Source organism: Necator americanus, chromosome II (assembly GCF_031761385.1).
Source record: "Necator americanus strain Aroian chromosome II, whole genome shotgun sequence".
Lineage (NCBI taxonomy): Eukaryota > Metazoa > Nematoda > Chromadorea > Rhabditida > Ancylostomatidae > Necator > Necator americanus.
The window spans coordinates 23529375-23546275 of record NC_087372.1 but is presented as its reverse complement, the minus strand read 5'-3'; the positions used below and the strand labels follow the sequence as shown (position 1 = coordinate 23546275).

Here is a 16901-nt window from a genome sequence, read left to right as displayed (position 1 = left end):
AGGAATAGTTGTGCTCAACCGCGATTTTATAGGCTGTTTTGACAACTTCTTTCATTGCAACAAAGTAAGGACGAACCGCTATTTCATACAAAAATTAAAATGACTAAAAATGACGCACAAATGACTAAAAAATAACAAATCAATAATTTCAAATACTCACCTACAACAATTTCTTGCTGTTCTGACAAGATGTGAAAGTTTGAGTCTCTGAACACTTTGTCAACTATAACCTTAGGCTATGTTAGGTTCCAATTATTGCTTTTTGGCGCACATTTGGCGTCATTTTGCTCCTTTCTCAACAATATGTGGGTTTTCGTGTAGATCCCAAAGAGGGGAATCTAATGATATAAAAACTGTCCTGAAGTTTCCATTTTATGAGCAGTTATGAGCAAGCGACGGTGACCGACGGTGCCGCACCGTCACTCACCGTCGGTTTTTCCATGTTCATGCAGAGTATTGTGTAGACACAAGCCTCTATGTGGTTCCCAAAGCTGCAGTTCATGAATTCCACGCGATTGGTTTACAGGAAAAAATGGGAACGCATCATCTGGCTATCTTTCTCACATCGCTTTGTCAATAGTCTGCGAGAATCAACAATCACCTTCAAGAGGTGGAGAAAGTGATCCGACATATTTCATGAAATGTTGAAGGAAATGGCAACCTGTACAATTTGATTATCAGAGAAATTATATCGAAAAGCCGCCGATGGGGGCGAAGGTACTTCAACTCCTGATAGTGCCACCATTCTGCAGTGTTTCCAATCATCGTTTCGTTCAAGCGATTTCTAGGTTGATCTATCAGGGAGTCAGAATAAATCCTTCTGAGTTTTTCCTTATCTCATTATCATTAACTAGCGACCAGATTGAAGTCTTCTCTGCCCTTCAATGTCTGTATTGAGTCCGAACATCTCCAGCAGTGAAACAGAAATTATTCACATGGAAATACTAGTTGTGGTGCACAGCATGAAGTTTTGTACACTCTTCTGAGTTGATCTTCTGAGAACCAGCTGGCCTTTTGCGAGCTGGTAGCCACCTTTATGTAATTTCAGCGGCACAGAGGACCTAACTTCAAAGAATTTATAAGATTTTTTTCGAAAATCGGGGTAACCCTCGAGTGCGTATCAATGATACTGGGTAAAAGCTAAGTTAATATTAAGCTGGATTCTTCATGTCAGCTGTAGGTGCTTCACAAAAGACCTGTACTGAGGGTCACAAATGTTTGTTAGAAATACCGACCAATCATCATCCAAAGAGGAAACCTTCGGCTGTGGAGAAGGTGATACTATGCTACCAACATGTTGCCAAAAAGAGATAAATGAGTTGCACGGGTACTAGTAGCATCTTTATGATATAACTCGTTTACCATTCAATGAAGAAGTCGATATTTTATTGCCAAAGTTTTTTCTGTGAGTTCATACACAATAATTTCGCTTTTACACTGACAACACCCTTCATATCCCCCAGGAACACTGATGGAACACTGATGATCAGACACATGTCGGAAATTTGGACTATGTATATCTTCCGCTTCGTAGAAGTAGCAGATACAGCACAAAAAACCTTTGTTAATGCTGATGCAACACATTTCCTGTTTCGTTAAGTGCCGCCGTCACTCCTTTCCACTGCTTCTTCTTAGTTTGTATTGAATGAGTGTCTTTATCAGACATAAAACTAATGCGACAGCTCATTTTCATTCGAGTAGTGGCACCGCTCCTGTTGAGGATTTTACAGATCATTTTTAATCCAAACGCCAGTACTATTATTAAGGCTGCTGACTTGCGATATCAGCTCATAAAATACCTCAATCGGACGAATGTCAGTCTTCATAGTCCTTACGAGTGGGAAGAAACTACGGTAGTTTGCATAGAAACTATTCCATTCCTCAATTGCTCGTCAGTACATGCAGGAATATCTTGCTTCCAAAGACATCAAACCCGAATCAAATTTGTACAAGCAGAATGTTAGTGCAATACATAAGTGAGGTTCTACAACAATGTAGTTGGAAAAAAGATGAGTGTGTTATGTGAAGTTATTTTTAGGTGCACTAAAGAGCTAATGAAAAATTACAAGCCACCGCAAAAGGATCCCGATTCGCTTATCTCAGGCGAAGGCTAAACAAGAGAAAATTGCTCTACTTAGTTCCAATATCACACATATCAGTGAAATATGTTACTCGATATCAGTAAAATATGTTACAATCAATATTTTTGATGTCATACCCACTTTCTAGAAAATTGAAAACCCTCAGGTCACATTACTCGCGAAGAGTTGGGAACCTTTCCAATTCCTTTGCTACCATTCAAAAATATCCACATCATAGGATTTTTCCCCTAATTTATTGATGGAAACAAATTTATTTCCATCACAGTCTGTGCTTTCAGCAACTCCAACTCTTAACTCCACTTCCTCTGCACTCCAATTCCTAACCAAACCACCAATGCTGTGGTGAAAGCGTTTATCAGCGATGTTACATTGAAGCTTAGGATTCCCAACGAAATTGTACCTGATCGTGATCCTAATTACGCAAGTGATTATTTCCAAATCCTAAGAGTTTCTAACAAACTAACAACAAGTCATAACCATAAGCCTAATGGAAAATTCGAGAAATTGGTAGAAAAAAATCTGTAATCAGAATTCCTTGAACTTAACTTTTTCACTTATAACAGCAGTATAAATGATAAAACAGAATACGAGGCTGTCGTTCGCGGGGCAGAATACAACCCATTCTGCCCCGCGAACGACAGCCTCGTACATTAGTTCGGCACTGCTTCGCAAACAACAATAATCGAAATACAAATCAGGTTACGGCTTTCAGAACAACATTTTCGCTTACAAAATTTTCATTGGAGATCTTTTTCTATTACATGACGATACTGTTCGTCCAACATTCACTTACCGGTGAGAATGCCCCTTTGTTATCGGACAAATCTCCTGTTCAGGTGACACCATCACTGCTTGGATTGCCTGACGGGAAGGGCAAGTCGATCATACTGGTAGGCCGACGATATTTCTCCTCTTCCTCCGTCCGCGAATATTTGCATTCCAAGACAAATTGTACATTCACCAGCAAACATAAATAAGAGACTTTAGATAACTTAGAACACATTTGACGACAGTCACGTGATCCCCAATGAAAGCGTCAATCTTTCAGCAGTATGCGATCACCTTGGCAATGAGAGGATGTTTTCGAGAACAAGAAATTTTTCGCTACTATTGGAGGAATTTGCAAATACCATAACAATAGTATGATTTTCTCTGAATTATGGAACCACCTATAAACCGCAAGAAAGAAGAAATTTCTGTGAATAGGAGCTTCGAAGAAACTCTTATCAATTTATAACAAAGCACACACCTTTCTGAAAATTGCCTCCTTATGTTGAACGAAAACCACTGTGTTGCGCATAGTTCAACATATGAGCTACTTAATCGTATTCTATAAATTACACATAAAATTTCACGTACGAAATACTTCTCATTATTTTTTTTTCAACAAGTTCACTTTCACATACTAATTGCTCAACTGCCAAAATTAGTATTGTGCTTACAAGAGGAACGTTTCTTTCTCCAAGATACAGATACATATTTAATTGTTTCTTTTTTTCCATTACTACACAAGCAGTCTGAACGTCCGGCGAAAAACCAGACTTTAGACTATATGTGGTGCTCGCTTCGTTCGCCTTCACTGATCAGTGAAAAATAATAGTAGTGGCATTTTCTGTAAAACTGGAACTGTGTTTTTCGAACAACGCTTTCTTCCTCTTTTTCGTAACAAACAAAGGCGAAAGATATCAGTTTTTTTTTCTAAACGCATCAGTTTTACATTTGGAGATCATTAAAAGTTCAGCTACAAACGCTCTTCACCAATATATTATAGACGAAATTTAAAAGCATTACTCAAAATATGAGTTTCCCTGCTGTATCCCCCCAACAGTTGTCAAGAACGATATTTTGGCAAAAGTAAAAGACATCACCCTAATGATAAAGATAACGTTCTACGACAGATCATATAAACTGTTCGCTACTATTTAAGCAGCTGTTTGCATGCGCGTTTCCACTTTCTGAGGAAATCATGCTACCAACTTGAGGCGAACGAAGAAGGAAATAGACAAGCGGGGGACCCACAAAGGTGGAAAGCAAAGCGCAGTGGCCACGGATATGAAACGGCTGCAACGTCCCATCTACCCTTAGCGACATGCACGCGAAGTTACTGCGCACCATTTTGATGCCGATGGACCGGTCGCACTCCATTTTATAGCTATCTGGAGCACCAATTCGACCCCGATAGACTCGTCGCACCCCTTTTTTGCCCTTTTTGGAATTTCGTTTCACACACACACACACGTGACAGACTAAGCCCATTACTACATAGCATGATCACTCTGAATGTCCGGCTAAAGCCGGACTTCAGACTTTATCTACTGTTTCCTTCGCGGTTCGCGGAATCGCGGTTTTCTAACAACGCCTCCTTCTTTCTCTTTTTTGATGAATTTATGCGAAAGATTTCATAGATTGTAAACAGTCTTTTATTACGGCTAACGTTTCGGCGTTGTCAGAGCCTGGAAAGTAAGAACATTTGCAATATATCCTCTCAAATGCCTCATCCAGAACTACTCACCATCCTCTAAAATACTACACCCAGAAACAAAAACCAAAAGAGCCCAAATCTCTGCGTTTACCTAGATAGCCGCGTTGGCGTGACATTAGCGGAACTTCGCATGATAAAATCGCTCTGCGAATGCTAATTAGTATGCGACCCGCATATGACCTGCGGAGCCAACTCGTTGGTCAGGCAATGCACTATTCCTTTCTTTCCATTTTTGCAACTTTTGCATTTATATAAAACGCTTCTAGGGTTCGCTATAATTTCGGTTTCGTACAACCGTGGCAGCAATACAGTAAGGAGCGTTTTTATGACACTGTTTGAGGTGAGCTCCAGGGGGAGTTGCTGCATTCGACTGGTTCATCTCATTTAGATGTTCTTTAATGCGCACAGAAAGGGGTTGCTTTGTTTCGCCGATGTATTTGTTCCCACATATTTTCCACGAAATTGGACGGACTACACCAAAGAACCAGCAGTCGCCCTCCTTCCCGAACGGGCATATTACACAGTCTGGAGTAATACAGAAGCGATCGTACATTCTATTTTGAACTAATTGCTCCTTGAGATTTGTTGGAGATATCTCCACAATTCTCACTTGGTCCTCGAGATCACATTCCACCAGACTAGCCCGTATACTTTTACTTAAGTTGTTAATTATGAAAGGCGGGTATTCGAGTCAACCACTGTAGCATATTTTCGCTGCGCACCAAGACCTAGCCAACGCGCTACATTAGTGGTGTAACCGTTAGAATCCGCGATACGTTGCGTTAGGTTGTCGTCGAACCACTCCCGGACATCTTATGTCCTAGATTTTCGGAACCATCGTGTATTTGATTCACCAGTGGACCACTGTATTTCTACATTAGGGAATTTACATATTTCTACATTAAGGAAAAGTATTATTTCTACATTAAAGAATGGCAGCCAGTTTATTTGGGTTCCTCCTTTGTAAACCGTATGTAAGGGGACTGCTGGTTTAGAAGCTCGAAACAATGTGTCCATCTAGTCTTTAGTCAGGCATATAATGCAACAATCATCAATCATCAATGTAACGGCAGTACACGAAAGGTTTTGGTTCCAGAACGCATTGTTCTACTTTGGACATGAATGCAATGGCTAGTATGGGAGCTAGTCGTTGCCCCATGGTCAATCCCCTGACTTGTCTGTAACAGTATCCCGCCCAACGAAAAATGGAGCATTTAAAATTATTAGCAAAAATAACAAACATTTAAAATTTAAAGCATTCATCCAGGAAAATCATAATTCGTTTTATGGAATACCCGTGGAAGTCTAGAGTGTCTCGGTGTTCTACGAGAACTTTTTTTTTTATTTTTTTATTTTTATATTTATTTTAAAGATAGGTTATATCATATATATTTTTTTTAACCTTTTTTTTTTTTAACTTTATTTATTTATTTTTTTTTTTTTTTTTGGTGGTTTTGGATAATATTTGTTGAATATAATTTTTAATTTTTTTTTTTTTTTTTTTTTTTTTTTTTTTTTTTTTTTTTTTTTTTTTGTGTTTTGTGGGGTATTTGGAATAAAATTTAAAATATAAATTTTTAATATATTTATTTTATAATATATATATATATTTTTGTGTGTGTTTGTGTGTGTGTGTTTGTTGGTGTGTTGTGAAAGTGGGAAAAGGAGGGGGGGGCGGGTCCACCCGGCGTCGGACTGGTGCACCGGCGCCAGATAGCTGTAATGTGGGGTGCGACGGGTCCACTGGCGTCGGATTGGTGCGCCGGCACCGGATACCTGTAGAAGGAATTGCGACGGGTCCACCGGCGTCGGATTGGTGCGCCGGCACCGGATAACTGTAATGTGGGGTGCGACGGGTCCACCGGCGTCGGATTGGTGTGCCGGCGCCAGATAGCTGTAATGTGGGGTGCGACGGGTCCTCCAGCGTCGGATTGGTGCGCTGGCGCCAGATAACTGTAATGTGGGGTGCGACGGGTCCTCCAGCGTCGGATTGGTGCGCCGGCACCGGATAACTGTAATGTGGGGTGCGACGGGTCCACTGGCGTCGGATTGGTGCGTCGGCGCCAGATACCTGTAAAAGGAATTGCGACGAGTCCACCGGCGTCGGATTGGTGCGCCGGCACCGGATACCTGTAGAAGGAATTGCGACGGGTCCACCGGCGTCGGATTGGTGTGCCGGCGCCAGATAGCTGTAATGTGGGGTGCGACGGGTCCCCCAGCGTCGGATTGGTGCGCCGGCACCGGATACCTGTAAAAGGAATTGCGACGGATCCACCGGCGTCGGATTGGTGTGCCGGCGCCAGATACCTATAGAAAGGGGTGGGACGGGTCTTGCGGCATCGAAATGTTACGCAATATCTTCGTGTGCATCGCAAAAGGTAAATGGGATGTTTCATAGCCGTGGCCACTGCGCGCGTTGCTTTTCACCTCTATGTCTCCTCTAGGCGTCTTTTTCCTTCCACATTTGCCTTAGGTTGGTATAATGCCTTCCTCAGAAAGTGGACACACGAATGAAACCGGCTGCTTAAATAGTAGACAACAGTTTAAATGATTTGACCAGGAACATTATCTTTATCAGTAGGATGATGTTTTTCCCGTCATTTTATGCCAAAACATCATTCTTTGATAACTGTTCGAGGGAAACAGAAGGAAAACCCAAATTTCGAGTAATGCATTCAAATTGTGTCTACATTGTATTGGTATCAACGGAGTGTTTGAAGCCGAAGTTTGAATATTCTCCAAATGTAGAGCTGACGCGTTTAGAAAGAGAACTATGAAATCTTTTATTTTTGTTTACAGTAAAAAAGAAAGAAAACATTGTTAGAAAAGCCGGGTTCTGATTTTACAGAAAATGTCACCACCATTAATTTTTGATCAATTGATCAGTGAAGGGGAGCGAAGAGAACACCACAAAAAAGTCTGACGACCGGCTTTAGCCGGACATTCAGACTGGTATATATATACCGCAAGTGTTTTTACTTTCCATGCTCTGACGATGGCGACAACGCCAAAACGTTAGTCATAACAAAAGACTGTTAACAATCTTGGCTACTGAATATTATTTGAATGACATTATCATTCAAATACTGTCAGTCATTATGCCAACATCCGAGGAAGGTTGAACTTTTGCGCTCCTGAAAGATTTAATAGTTTTCTTTCTAGACGCATCATTTCCACATTTGAAGAACATTCAGAGTTCGGCCTCAAATACTCCTTCGATATCAACATAATATAGGCAGTTTGAAAGCATTACTCAAAATATGGGTTTTCTCCCTGTTTTCCTCAACAGTTATCATAGAACCAGTCTGAACGTCCCGCTAAAGCCGGACTTTAGAGTTTCTGTAGTGTTTGCTTCGCTCGCTTCACTGATCAACGAAAATTAGAATTAGTGCCGTTTCCCATGAAATCGGACTCGTGCATCTCCACCAATCTTTCTTCCTTTTTTATATTATAATTAAAGGCGAAAGATTTCATAGTCTTCTTTCTAAACGCGTCATTCTACATTTGGAGAACATTCGAACTTCAGCTTCAAACACTCCTTATCAGTATCTTATGGACAAAACTAAAAAATTTTACTCGAAATATAGGTTTTCCTCCTTCCTTTTCCTTTTTTTCTGAACATCTTGCTACCATTTAAGCAGCCGTTTGCATGCGCGTTTCCACTTTCTGAGAACGGCCGACTTGAGGCGAACGAAGAAGGAAATAGACACGCAGAGGAGTCATAAAGGTGAAAAGCAACGCGCTTAGTGGCCTATGAAACGACTGCAACCATTTATCTTTTGCGACATGCACACGAAGTTATTGCGCACCAATCCGACGCCGCGGGACCTGCCGCAACCCATTTTATGGCCTTCTGGGGCCGGTGCGGGAATCCCACGCCGGGTGGACCGGTCGTATCCCCTTTTATACCTATCTGGCGCCAGCGCACCGATCCGACACCGAGGGACCCGTCGCAATCCATTCTATAGCTATCTGACGCTGGCGCACTAATCCGACGCCGGATGGACCCGTCGCACCCCCTTTTCGAATTTCCTGACACACAGACACACACACGTGATAGGCTAAGCCCGTTATTACATAGCATGACCATGATTTTATCAGCTCTTGTAATTGTTAACAACATGCTGGCCTTCGGCGGAAGGAGTGTACTAGCAAGTCGCCTGCAAAACCGTTGACCTTCGGAAAAGTGGCACACCAAATCCTGCTACTGGAGTTTTATAAAGAGGCTGAGGTGGAACATAGGAAGTATGCGTAGTTCGGTCAAAATCAGCCTATGAAGGGGGGGGGCACAATTTCCAATCACAGCAGGGCTACGAAACATCATTTGAGTCCAACCAACGGCTCGACTTAAACGGAGTGCGTAGTTAACCGCGAAATCCTCTGCGCAGATATCTACCGTATATCTGAAGGAACCACAGTGAAACGAAACACTGACATCGCTATTCTTTTGAGCGGACTGCATGCTGGTGGAAGACGGCTCGGACGCATGACTTCGTGTTTTCCTTATGGCGTCAACAATGCACTATCATTCAGGCAGTATAGAGTTATGCTAACAAAATGGTTTCATTTCTAGAATTTACAGCATAACGCGAGGCCTACTTCGACCAAGAGGGTATAAGTATAGACCTTTTCTGATTCGAACCTTTGCTTGAGAAACAATTTCAGCACTTGAAGACCCGTTTTTTTTTGTAGTCGTCTGTACGTCTCAAAAAATGAACAAATTGTACTTAAAGGTTAGTGCAGTCATTCCTATTTTTGGCCGGAACGTGGTGGCCCTGTTTTAACTAAATGCAATCAGATGTTCGAGTGCACGCATTGGCAACGTACGAGCTATGTAACCCACACTGTTATATGGGGGAAAATTCCCATACATTGCAAAAAGGCGCTGTCGCCAGGAATATCGCCAATGCGCGCAACATCAAAGATCAACTGCCTGACAGGAGCATGAAATCTTTGGCAACAAACATTCGTTTCGTAGCGCTGAACTGCTGAGCACTACAGAGTGAACTCTAAGGCTCTGTTTATTTGTTTTTGTTTTTTTGCTTCTGCGATATCTCTGTGTATCCTTTGTTGCAGTGCAGGAAACACGTATGGGAGATCGGCCCATCATCAGCATGAAAAATTACACCATATACTCCGGCAAGAACCAAGTAGATGGCTGCGCGAATGCTGTATGGAACGATTACAACAACCTGGTGGGACAATTTGGCTCAACGTGGTCTAGATGCGCCTTTGTACGACTGCGGTATCGCAGTAGACGTAAATTCTGCATCGTAAGTGCCTACGCACCTACGGTAACCGCTGAGGGCACGTTGATAGGCCGCCACATGAGGTTAACGAGGAAGCACCGACCAAATCGGAGGATCTGGTCTGTATCCAAAAGAAGAAAAATAAAAAATCTGGTGGAGACGGCTGGAATATCTTCCTCCGTCTGGGATTCGTGGGATGACAAAGATCATCCGCCCAATATGGATAGGCGAAAGGATATCTGACTCATGGAGACACGCTATCATAATTCCCCTCCACAAGAAGTTATCCGTCGCGAACCTTAGTAATTATCAAGGAATCTTCTTGCTGCGTGTTATGTACAAGGTTTTGGAGCAGATTCTTGAACCGACTTATTAAACATCGCGAAGAAAGAACGAGCGCGACGAGCAAGCTGGCTTTCGTCCTGGCCGATCTACGATTGACTAGGTGTTCATCGTTAGAGTGGCCGAAATCTGGCAGCGTTTTTCGGAGACAATTCAATTAGCGCTTCTGGACTTTGAAACCGCTATCGACTCTCCTCATCGAGGCCGTCTTGTCAATCAGCTCTGCGCCGATGGAGTAACAGCAAAGTTCGTTCGCTTGCTTGATGACATGAATCAACGAACAACTACTGCAGTTCGAACACCAGCCGGCTGTACAGCACCGTTTGAGGTGGTAACTGTGGTAAGTCAAAGAGCAGCAGCAGGACTATTCCTGTTCAATTTCGCCTTCGGCGATATTATGCGAACAACAGTAGATCAGTGTCCTGTCGATATCATCCTAGCACCATCAGGACGCCCCTTGACCGATCTCGAGTACGGTGACGATGTTGTTATATTCGCGGAAATTAGTATGAAACTTCAAAATGTCAACCTTGTATGGAAGCTAACTGTAGCCTAATGAATACGTCTACGCACTGACAGATGCAATCAGATGTGGATCTTTTCGAGACCACGAAATGAAACAGGGTGGACGGACAAAAGGTAGAACTCGCCGATAAGTTTCTGTTACTTGGGCTGTACGCTGAAGAAAAACGGTAGCTAAGATATTCAGCAAGGATGCGCTAAGGCCATTTCTGGATTTAACTCTTTAATGAAATGGCTGTGACCGACTCCCATCACCAACGAAGACAAGCTGCGAGTCTGCCTATCCGCAATTCGTCCCATCATGATGTACGTATCGGAGGCTTGGGCAACACCATCTGCGGTGATGGAGTGGCTTGACTGCACGGAACGAAAGCTGCTTAGACGGCTGCTTGGCTACTTTTGGCCCGGGGTATGCCACAATGTGGATCTTTACGCGGAAATTGATGTGGTATTCCGGCGGATGACATGTGGAGGACATCAACATCTTGCACCGCCATCGAAAGTGGCTAAGTAAATTGTCTTCGCTTTCTTTGGTCATATATTAAGGAGACCGGCATATTGCTTACTTCAACGAGTCCTGAGAAGTTTGTCGGGTTCAGGCTGGAAGAGGTCCCACGCCGAAAACAAAAGACAACTAGAATTGTAGGTGGCTCCCGGAGAAAACTCCTCTCTCTGTTGTGCAAGTTGCAATGCTATTTTGTTCTGCTGCTGAGTTCGAAGCGCCACGCAGGGCAGTCAGGATTATCTGTTCATTATTGCGGATCATCGTTTGCTATTCTGTTATATTTTATGCCCATCAAAGTCGTTGTCTTAAGGTGATTAGTTGCTTACAAGGTATCTTATAGTTATAATGCGCAGCATTGAAAACTAGTGGAACAGAATACTCAAATAAGGACTGCAGAGAGAGTTGTTAGGACGTTCCAAGAAATAGGCGTACTCATGTTTAAACGTTAGAATCAATGTAGGGACCAATTTGAGGCCACAGTTGGTCGGACGAGGCTCAAATACACAATGAATCAAAATTTTGTGTGTTTTATCGCACAATTAATGAATAAATCGAGAAGCATAGCATCGATGATCTAACAAGTTGTCATCGACGCTCACAATAGCAAATGTGTCCTGTAATCTATGCACACAACAAGCTTTGAATTTTATGTATTTTAAGGAAAGGGCTCAGACAACGTGGATCACGATGAGGCTTGTGAGTTTCTGATACAGCACGCTAAGGTGGTAATGTGAATGATAGTGGTGTGCCGCCGAAAGGGAACTTAAAGAACACTAAATGAACAGAACAAATGCTTCACCTGGCTTCATGGTTGAGTTTTGGAGTTATATCAAAGGAAGACTGCAGTGAAATATATAGCTTGATGAAGGTTCCTACATCTACTGGGGAACAACTGGGAAGTTTTTGATGGTGCAAAGTTGTTTCGAAAAACCTAGAACCTTTGATAACGGGGAGTGTGTGGAAAGACGCTTGCAAACGGCGCCAGTTATCATTGCCTAGTCGTGACGCGCTTGTCACAATAGACCAAACTTCGCCTGACATTTACACGGTGAAATATTTGAAAGGAAACTTTTCCAACAGTTGGATTTGCATAGTTGAGTTCAATGTGGGAAGCGACAAATATTAACAATAACACTCTGAACTAGTGATACTGAACGATGGCTTCTGACATTCTTATCACCAACATTTCAATCGAACTGAAAATTGGAGTTGGACGTGATAATGAGTACGAAAAAGTCTAGTATTTTTCCGGTTGGGAGCACACTTCCGGGCAGGGATACGTCCCTTCTTCTTCATCCTTTTTTATCTTTTGTTCAGAAACATGTTTTTTTTTCATAAACATAAACTTCAAAAGCAAATAAATAGGCGGCTGAGAGGATAGGAATAGTGGAGGAAACAAAATTAGAACCAACATTCGAAGAAGGTATCAAGAAAGTTGAAGCGTATAGACTCGCTGTTGATAGTGCTTTGGATGGGTTAGAAGCAATGATGCAGGTAAGGGACATACTCAGCACTGAACACTATTTTGTTCTTAAATTTTGTTTGTAGCCAAACCGCAGCGTGGTCGAAAGTGGAGCAATTATGGCTCCAGCAGGACAGAACCCTCATGAACTTATGTATGCAGCATGCTTGAAGCTGAAACAGTTTTTAGACACCAACGGCCAGGTATAAACCTTTTTTGAACGGAATCATTCGGATAGAAGAGCCTCAGAGGAACTTTCAATGTTACTTTTGATGATAGGAAGGATTCCATATGTAGTTTCCCAGAATGGAGGCAAAAAAGCAAAACGTTCTCTGCTAGAAACTCAAGTGACAGAGGTCTCAACTCAACGCCCCTTTATTTTCATAAGAATGAAGAAATCACGTTTATCACTGTTATTCGAAATGATCAAGCGTACGTCGATAATACCTCTTAATTGCTCAAATCGGAAATCAATGGCTGACGCAGGAGCCTTGTACTCTTAGCACAACTCTTTCGAGTGTTCACTGACGCTAAGAAGATTTTCTCTCTGGTTGCGAGGCCTCCAGGTTTCTCACCCATTCTCTAGGGATTATGGAGACGGGGATAGTTCCGCTCATCTCTCCCTGCATCACTGCAAACACTCCAGAATGCTGTTTTGTACGCTTTTGTACCATACGCTCCACCCCTTGTGCCGCCTCCGCTGTGCGATTCGTAGGAAATCAATTCGGACTGTCCCGATAGGCACTAAGGGACGCTACGCGTGCGAGGGTGGCGCGCTGCAATAGAAGGCATCGTACAAAACAGCATTCAGAGGCCGGCTGCCTGCATTGATTCAGGGAGAGATGAGCGGAAGCACCCCTGTTTCCATAATCTACGACCCCGTATGCGGATACTCTACCTGAAATCCGTATCACCCTGATTCGTGGTATGCTGCCTTTATGACGGCTGATTTTGTAATGCACAACCTTTGCGCCCCGCCCCTCATACGATCCGTCCGAATTGGTTTTCGACGGATCGCAGGCGGGAGGGCGCAAGGATGTACAGCTCCAATAGAAGCCTTCGTAAGAAGCAGCGTTCCTGGGTCGTTCGTTTACCCTGATACAGGAAGAGATGAACGGAATCACAAAATCGGAACACACGACGTGTATGTGATGAGTCATTCTGAATCCATGAATCGAAACACTGCATGTAGCACTGTAATCCTTCAATTCTTCTTTAGTCCTGTCAAGAGCCATCCTTGTAAAGAGCAACGACGTATGGTAAAGTAATAGATTTTGAATTTTATGCTGGGTTGCATGTCGTGCTTCGCAAGGGAAGACTTCTGGAAACTTTTCTCAGTTTCTCAGAATGTGAACAGGCACGTGGACGTGACTATCGAGAAGTTCAGAATAGAATTCGTGGATGACTTACTATTACTTACATCCACTAGGGTTCCGATAATCGGTCATTATTGTCTTGCGATTGTATGCGGTGCAGTCTCGACGGACATAGCGAATGTTATTTCCTGGCTCTGTAGTTTTAGCAAGTATTGCTCCTCCTTTCCCTTTAATGTCGCTTTTATCATTTTTATACAAAACGTCCCAAACAGACATGAAATCTCGGTTAAAATCGGCTCGTCCGGTTCCATGCTGACGTATGACCTTAAGAATTCCCAAAGAGAGGTGTCCCTTGGTGAATTTAAAGCCGTGCCCTTCACGGACGATGTTCGATTCCACATAAAGAAGAAGGTTTTCAAAATTGCAACTTTTCATGAATGATTATGGTAGCCATGATAACCTTGGAAAATCTCTCCCAGTTCATTCACCGGTAGAGTGTGGGGCTTGATGCAAAGTTCATCTGGCCTTCAATTACGGCCATTTTTGGCATTAAAATCACAAAATTGATCTTATATATTAGATGCTGTAATCTTCTCTGTAGTACTTATCTAGGTAAAAAGAGAAGGCTTTTGCTTTTCATAGCACGACTCCGAAACGTAAGCAACAAAGGCATTCAAAATTAGTGTCAAATATCCATTAATATAATATAATATATAATGTGTGCACATTCAATTTTTATTACCTCGTGCTGACGAGGAAACCGGTGAAGTACTCGACCGTCGCCTACTCTCAGACGCAGTTCTGCTTCATTGTCCCTAGGATGTTCAGTGGGTGGTTTGGAACAGTCTGAGATGTCGCACGTGATATTCCTATCTTCCTTATTCTTGTCTCCCGCATAGTCAGACCTTCAACTACCATTTTCGGTGCAACTGTAAGTGTGTTGCATGTGGGTGGAACTTATTTGTTGGAGGAGACACGGAAAGCGCCGCGATGCCACGCGACTAGCACAATGTGATCCATCTAGTGAGGGGATTCCACATACTGAAGAGATAAAACCTTGTGAAGTTGATTTCGCTGATCGTGCTGATATAAATAGAAGAAGGCTTCAGAAGGCCTGTCTACGTCGTGTGCCTGTAAGAAGTTAGTAGTCCCATTTTCTTAGATGAGGCCTTTTGTTTCGGACTTCAAGTGCGTTGCGGTTTTGTTATGATAATTGCTAATTATGTTCCTAACATACTGCTAGAGAGGACCATATCCAACAATAATTCCCCTAAACGCCTTTAAACGTATAGCCATTATTGTGTAAATTTCTTAGGCTCGTCTAGATATAGTAATGACGACAATGGGTAAGCTGGCGGAGCAGGAACGTTTTTCTCAGACAAAAGGTCGGTAGTCATTTGTAAAACTCTGTGAAGTGTTGCTAACTGATCTTCTCAGTTATTACAGGGCGAGCGGCAGTGCGGAGAATTCGGCGCTTCGTTACTGTGGATAATCAACAAATGAAGGAAGATATGGCAAAAATGAGAAGCGGTTTGGAAATAATGGATGTTGCTAGGCACGAGGTGCTCAAACATCATGTTCAAATTGTCGGCGATTGGATGTAGAACATATTAGAACGAAGGCTTATGCTTGTGCTCACCTCTGGATAACTCCGTCGTCGGTATCGTACGTCTAAAGCAGTTTTCACAGTTTTGCAGCAGAGACATCGACGAAGGATAGGGGAACCGGTGCCTAAACGTTTCATTTTAAAGAAAAAACAACCAGGAACAGGCATTACGAGAAATGGCCAAGGTAACCAGACTCCAGCGAGGAACCTCACTGTGTTTCGAGCACAACTCGGACCAATTTTAATTAATATCAAATCAAAACTGATTAATTGTTAAATTAATCAGCTTAATATGAGCCTTTGAACGATTAAGACTTCCTCGAAGCGATTAAACCTCCTAACATGTCGCCGATGCTTGTGGTCTATCCTCTCGCGTTGGATACTTGGTGCCACTCGTAATACATGATCTCCAGAAGTTGTTTTTCGCGCTTTTATTCATTTCTTAAAATTTTTGGGCCGTTCAGACTTTTGGTGCATGACTTTCCGAACAACTTAATTTTTAAACAGAGGTACCAGTAGTCTCAAGAAGAGCTCACAAAGTATTTTAACGCTCAGTACTAAAAAGCCTAAACATCGAGTTTTCCTAGGAACATTTCTGTTCATTTATTTCCCACAAAGCGTGTACTGTTTTTCATCGCTGTATCAACGACGATTTAGGAATTACCCCAATGGGAGTAAATTTGGCGTATTCTAGCATGATATTTTGTTGGGAACTTACAAAATTTTTGCAAGATTCCGAACCTGTTTAATATCAAGCGCAGCGCTTCAGCGAGTAATGTTCTGAAATTTTGGAGATTACTATAGAACGAATTTGCTTAAAAAGGATAGCGGACACATTTCCTTAGACAGTGTTGAAACACTTCGAAATACTAGAAAAGCACAATACATATAATTTTAAGCTGTTAAGAGTAGCTTCATGTCGGAGTCACTTCTCACCACTTACACAAGAGTACTACATTGCGTATCATCTGTGCTCTCGTTGTTCGTCGATTTCTATCGGGCGCCAGTAACGTTTTTGTTTGTCGTGAACGTGCGCGAGGGTTGCCTGGTAGCTTCTTTTCTCGGAGACTCGAAAAACGTATTTACTTCAAAGGATTTTGCAAAGGAGTCATCATTGTGTCGCGCGGTGCGGTGTGCTTAATACCTCGTTTTGTACCCAGTCGCTGACAGCTCTGATCCAATGATTGTCGCAGGAACATCACGTGTTCTACATTTAATTTTACATCTCTTAACATATGCGGCAGCATGAGCATGAGATTCACTGGACTTCAAATCCCCTCCTTCACTTGTGTGAAGCAAGATACTCATCACAATC

General features: G+C 42.5%; 4 protein-coding genes across 8 annotated transcripts in view; all 4 read left to right on the top strand.

Annotated features, from left to right (window-relative positions):
• Positions 1 to 1167: 1167 nt before the first annotated feature.
• RB195_019187 (uncharacterized protein) lies at positions 1168 to 2114 on the top strand (the record flags this gene model as incomplete). Of its 2 annotated transcripts, XM_064186931.1 has the most annotated exons (4): positions 1168 to 1275; positions 1731 to 1853; positions 1906 to 1976; positions 2039 to 2114. In XM_064186931.1, the coding sequence occupies 4 exons, from the start codon at positions 1168 to 1170 to the stop codon at positions 2112 to 2114; spliced, it is 378 nt and encodes a 125-aa protein (XP_064042811.1). The 2 variants fall into 2 exon arrangements, with proteins under 2 accessions (XP_064042811.1, XP_064042812.1); XM_064186930.1 differs by lacking the exon at positions 1168 to 1275 and having other exon boundaries at positions 1674 to 1853.
• Positions 2115 to 2863: 749 nt separating this feature from the next.
• Positions 2864 to 10731, top strand: RB195_019186 (uncharacterized protein; the record flags this gene model as incomplete). 2 transcript variants are annotated; one of them, XM_064186929.1, is made up of 4 exons in its annotated part: positions 2864 to 2992; positions 9178 to 9196; positions 9250 to 9317; positions 9661 to 9702. In XM_064186929.1, 4 exons carry the CDS (start codon positions 2864 to 2866, stop codon positions 9700 to 9702), a joined length of 258 nt encoding a protein of 85 aa, XP_064042810.1. The 2 variants fall into 2 exon arrangements, with proteins under 2 accessions (XP_064042810.1, XP_064042808.1); XM_064186928.1 differs by lacking the exons at positions 9178 to 9196; positions 9250 to 9317; positions 9661 to 9702 and adding an exon at positions 10279 to 10731.
• Positions 9739 to 10731, top strand: RB195_019185 (uncharacterized protein; the record flags this gene model as incomplete). Its single annotated transcript, XM_064186927.1, has 2 exons — positions 9739 to 9857; positions 10293 to 10731. The coding sequence occupies 2 exons, from the start codon at positions 9739 to 9741 to the stop codon at positions 10729 to 10731; spliced, it is 558 nt and encodes a 185-aa protein (XP_064042809.1).
• A 267-nt stretch (positions 10732 to 10998) lies between these two features.
• Positions 10999 to 16901, top strand: part of RB195_019184 (uncharacterized protein) — a gene marked incomplete at both ends in the record, with an annotated part of 9035 nt that continues 3132 nt past the window's right edge. Inside the window, 5 exons of one of the 3 annotated variants that reach the window (XM_064186924.1) lie at positions 10999 to 11199; positions 12568 to 12696; positions 12751 to 12867; positions 15296 to 15365; positions 15427 to 15542. In XM_064186924.1, coding sequence (XP_064042805.1) covers positions 10999 to 11199; positions 12568 to 12696; positions 12751 to 12867; positions 15296 to 15365; positions 15427 to 15542 — 633 coding nt within the window. Of the gene's footprint in view, positions 11212 to 12359; positions 12438 to 12567; positions 12697 to 12750; positions 12868 to 15295; positions 15366 to 15426; positions 15543 to 16901 lie in introns of those variants that run through there. The other 2 variants (XM_064186925.1, XM_064186926.1) reach the window with 2 other exon arrangements.